Below are 3,085 nucleotides of genomic sequence, written 5' to 3' on the forward strand. Positions count from 1 at the left end.
GATGTGGTGTGGTGTGGCGTGGTGTGATCTGGTGTGTTATAGTATAGTGTGGTGTGGTGTGGTGTGTTATAGTATGGTGTGGTGGGGTGTGGTGAGGTGTGGTGCGGTGTGGTGTCTTATTCCGTTATTCCTAATACTCCCCTGGCTCTTGTTGTTACAGGTGGTGTGGTGTGTTATAGTATGGTGTGGTGTGGTGCGGTGTGGTGTGGTGTGGTGTAATGTTTTTGTGGGTCTTATTCAGTTCTTCCTCATACTCCCCTGTCTCTTGTTGTTTCAGGTGGTGTGGTGTGATGCCAGTGATTCACAGCCGTGTCTGGGCACAGCCAGTACGTTTGTGTGGCACCTGACCGCCACCGGCAAGCTGTTCCATTCCGGATTTCCCACAAAGGTGTGTCAACAACAGACTGTAAACGTTTATCTATAGGCTGTAAAGGCCCTCGTTTATATAAACTTTGAAAACGTACTCGTGTATATAAAGGCTGTAAAGGTACTCGTTTATATAAACTTTGAGAACGTACTCGTTTATGTAAAGGCTGCAATGGTACTCGTTCATATGAACTTGGAAAACGTACTCGTTTATGTAAAGGCTGTAAAAATACACGTTTATATAAATTTAGAAAACGTACTCGGTTATGTAAAGGTTGTAAAGGCACTCGTTTATATAAACTTAGAAAACGTACTCGTTTATGTAAAAGCTGTAAAGATACTCGTTTATGTAAAAGCTGTAAAGATACTCGTTCATGTAAAAGCTGTAAAGATACTCGTTTATGTAAAAGTTGTAAAGATACTCGTTTATATAAACTAAGAAAACGTACTCGTTTATGTATAGGCTGTGAAGATGCTCGTTTATATAAATTTAGAAAACGTTCTGGTTTATGTAAAGGCTGTAAAGGTACTCGTTTATATAAACTTTGAAAACGTACTCGTTTATGTAAAGGCAGTAAAGTTACTCGTTTATATAAACTTTGAAAACGTACTCGTTTATGTAAGGACTTTAAAAATACTCGTTTATATAAAGGCCTGTAAAGATACTCGTTTATATAAACTTTGAAAACGTACTCGTTCGTGTAAAGGCCTGTAAAGATGCTCGTTTATATAAACTTTGAAAACGTACTCGTTTATGTAAAGACTTTAAAGATACTCGTTTATGTAAAGGCCTGTAAAGATTCTCGTTTATATAAACTTTGAAAACGTACTAGTTTATGTTAACTTTGAAAACGACTGTACTGTTAGAAACGAATGATGAGCTCAGCACTTGACTGCTCATGCGTGCGCCCTATGTACAGAGTTTGCTGGGGAGTCGCCCCATTTGCAGCACATGTGGGTTGCTATGGTTACTGTGTAGTGCTAGTTGTTCTGATGAGTCAACCTCTTTGCAGCACGTGTGCGTTGTTATGTCATGATAATGCCAAGATAATGTCATGATGATGTATAATGTCATGATAATGTCGTAATAATGTCATATTAATCCCTGCCTTCCTCTTCCCCACTGCCTCACCCCCCCCTCTCTCTCTCTCTCGTTCTGCCGTATGCCTCGTGTGCTGCGTAGACGGTGAATGCGGCTGAGTTGGCCATGGATGCAGTGCATGCCATGATAATGTCATAATAATGTCATATTAATCCCCTGCCTTCCTCTCCCCCATGACTCACCCCCCTCTCCTCATTCTCTTGCCCTGTGTCTCGTGTGGTGTGTAGACGGTGAATGCGGCTGAGTTGGCCATGGATGCTGTGCATGCCATGATAATGTCATAATAATGTCATATTAATCCCTGCCTTCCTCTCCCCCATGATTCACCCCCCTCTCCTCATTCTCTTGCCCTGTGTCTCGTGTGGTGCGTAGACGGTGAATGCGGCTGAGTTGGCCATGGATGCTGTGCATGCCATGCAGGACCACTTCTACAGCTCATTCCCACCCCACGCCAGAGAAAACGACTTCAAATTCGATTCGCCGTCGTCGTTCAAGCCCACACAGGTGAGCCGCAGGGTTTAGGGTTTAAGGTTTTTGTTCTCTGATTGGTGTTCGTATCGAAATATGCTATATGGTGGGGTGGGGTGTTCATTTGTGTGTGTGTGTGTGTGTGTGGTGATCATAAGTGTGTGTATGTGTGTGTGATTTTCGTGGTTGTGTATTGTTGTAGGCTGCCAACCTAAACCCACAGTTTCACTCCATCCGCCCCATCAACCACACCCCATTACCCATGCACCAGTACTCATGCAAGTACATTCATATATGCATGTACATTCATATATGCATGTACATTCATATATGCATGTACATTCATGTATGTATGTACATTCATATATGCATATACATTCATGTATGTATGTACATTCATGTATGCATGTACATTCATATATGCATGTACATTCATATATGCATGTACATTCATATGGGGACGTATGCAATGCTCATATGTAGCTCATAATACACACGTGTTGCCCACTAGCTGTGTGCAGGTGAATCGCACGTGCTGTGCATGATGCATGTGTGCCTCCATCCTTTTGTCTCCATTGCACCAATGATCTATGTTATATGGAAGTGTAAGCCACCCCTCAACCACTGTGTATAAGCCACTCCCTCAACCACTTTGTATAAGCCACCCCTTCAACCACTGTGTGTCTTTGTGTACTGTCTGCGCAGATGTCACTGCCTGGCCATGGTAGCTTTAATCAGATGCCGGCTGTGGCGAAAATCTCTGGCGATTGCCGACTGACGCCATTCTATGAAGTGGAGGAGGTGATGCACAACATGAAGACATACGTCGAAGAACTCAACAAGTAGGTCCTACTGTGGTCTGTATATATATATATATATATATATATAGCATTCACCTGTGCTTATTAAGTAGCTCCTACTGTGGGCTGTGTGTGTGTGTTTATAGCATTCACCTGTGCTTATTAAGTAGGTGCTACTGTGAGCTGCGTGTGTGTATATATATATATAGCATTCACCTGTGCTTATTAAGTAGGTGCTACTGTGGGCTGTGTATATATACATATATATATATATATAGCATTCACCTGTGCTTATTAAGTAGATGCTACTCTGGGCTTTATATGTATATATATATATATATATATATAT

At 41.9% G+C, this 3,085-nt stretch overlaps 1 protein-coding gene across 1 annotated transcript in view; it reads left to right on the forward strand.

Moving 5' to 3' along the window:
• SARC_04524 (hypothetical protein) overlaps positions 1-3,085 on the forward strand; it is a gene marked incomplete at both ends in the record, with an annotated part of 9,204 nt that overhangs the window by 2,415 nt on the left and 3,704 nt on the right. Inside the window, 3 exons of the mRNA XM_014301619.1 lie at positions 278-388; positions 1,841-1,972; positions 2,642-2,778. Coding sequence (XP_014157094.1) covers positions 278-388; positions 1,841-1,972; positions 2,642-2,778 — 380 coding nt within the window. The remainder of the gene's footprint in view (positions 1-277; positions 389-1,840; positions 1,973-2,641; positions 2,779-3,085) is intronic.

Source organism: Sphaeroforma arctica (assembly GCF_001186125.1).
Source record: "Sphaeroforma arctica JP610 unplaced genomic scaffold supercont1.259, whole genome shotgun sequence".
Classification (NCBI taxonomy): domain Eukaryota; class Ichthyosporea; order Ichthyophonida; genus Sphaeroforma; species Sphaeroforma arctica.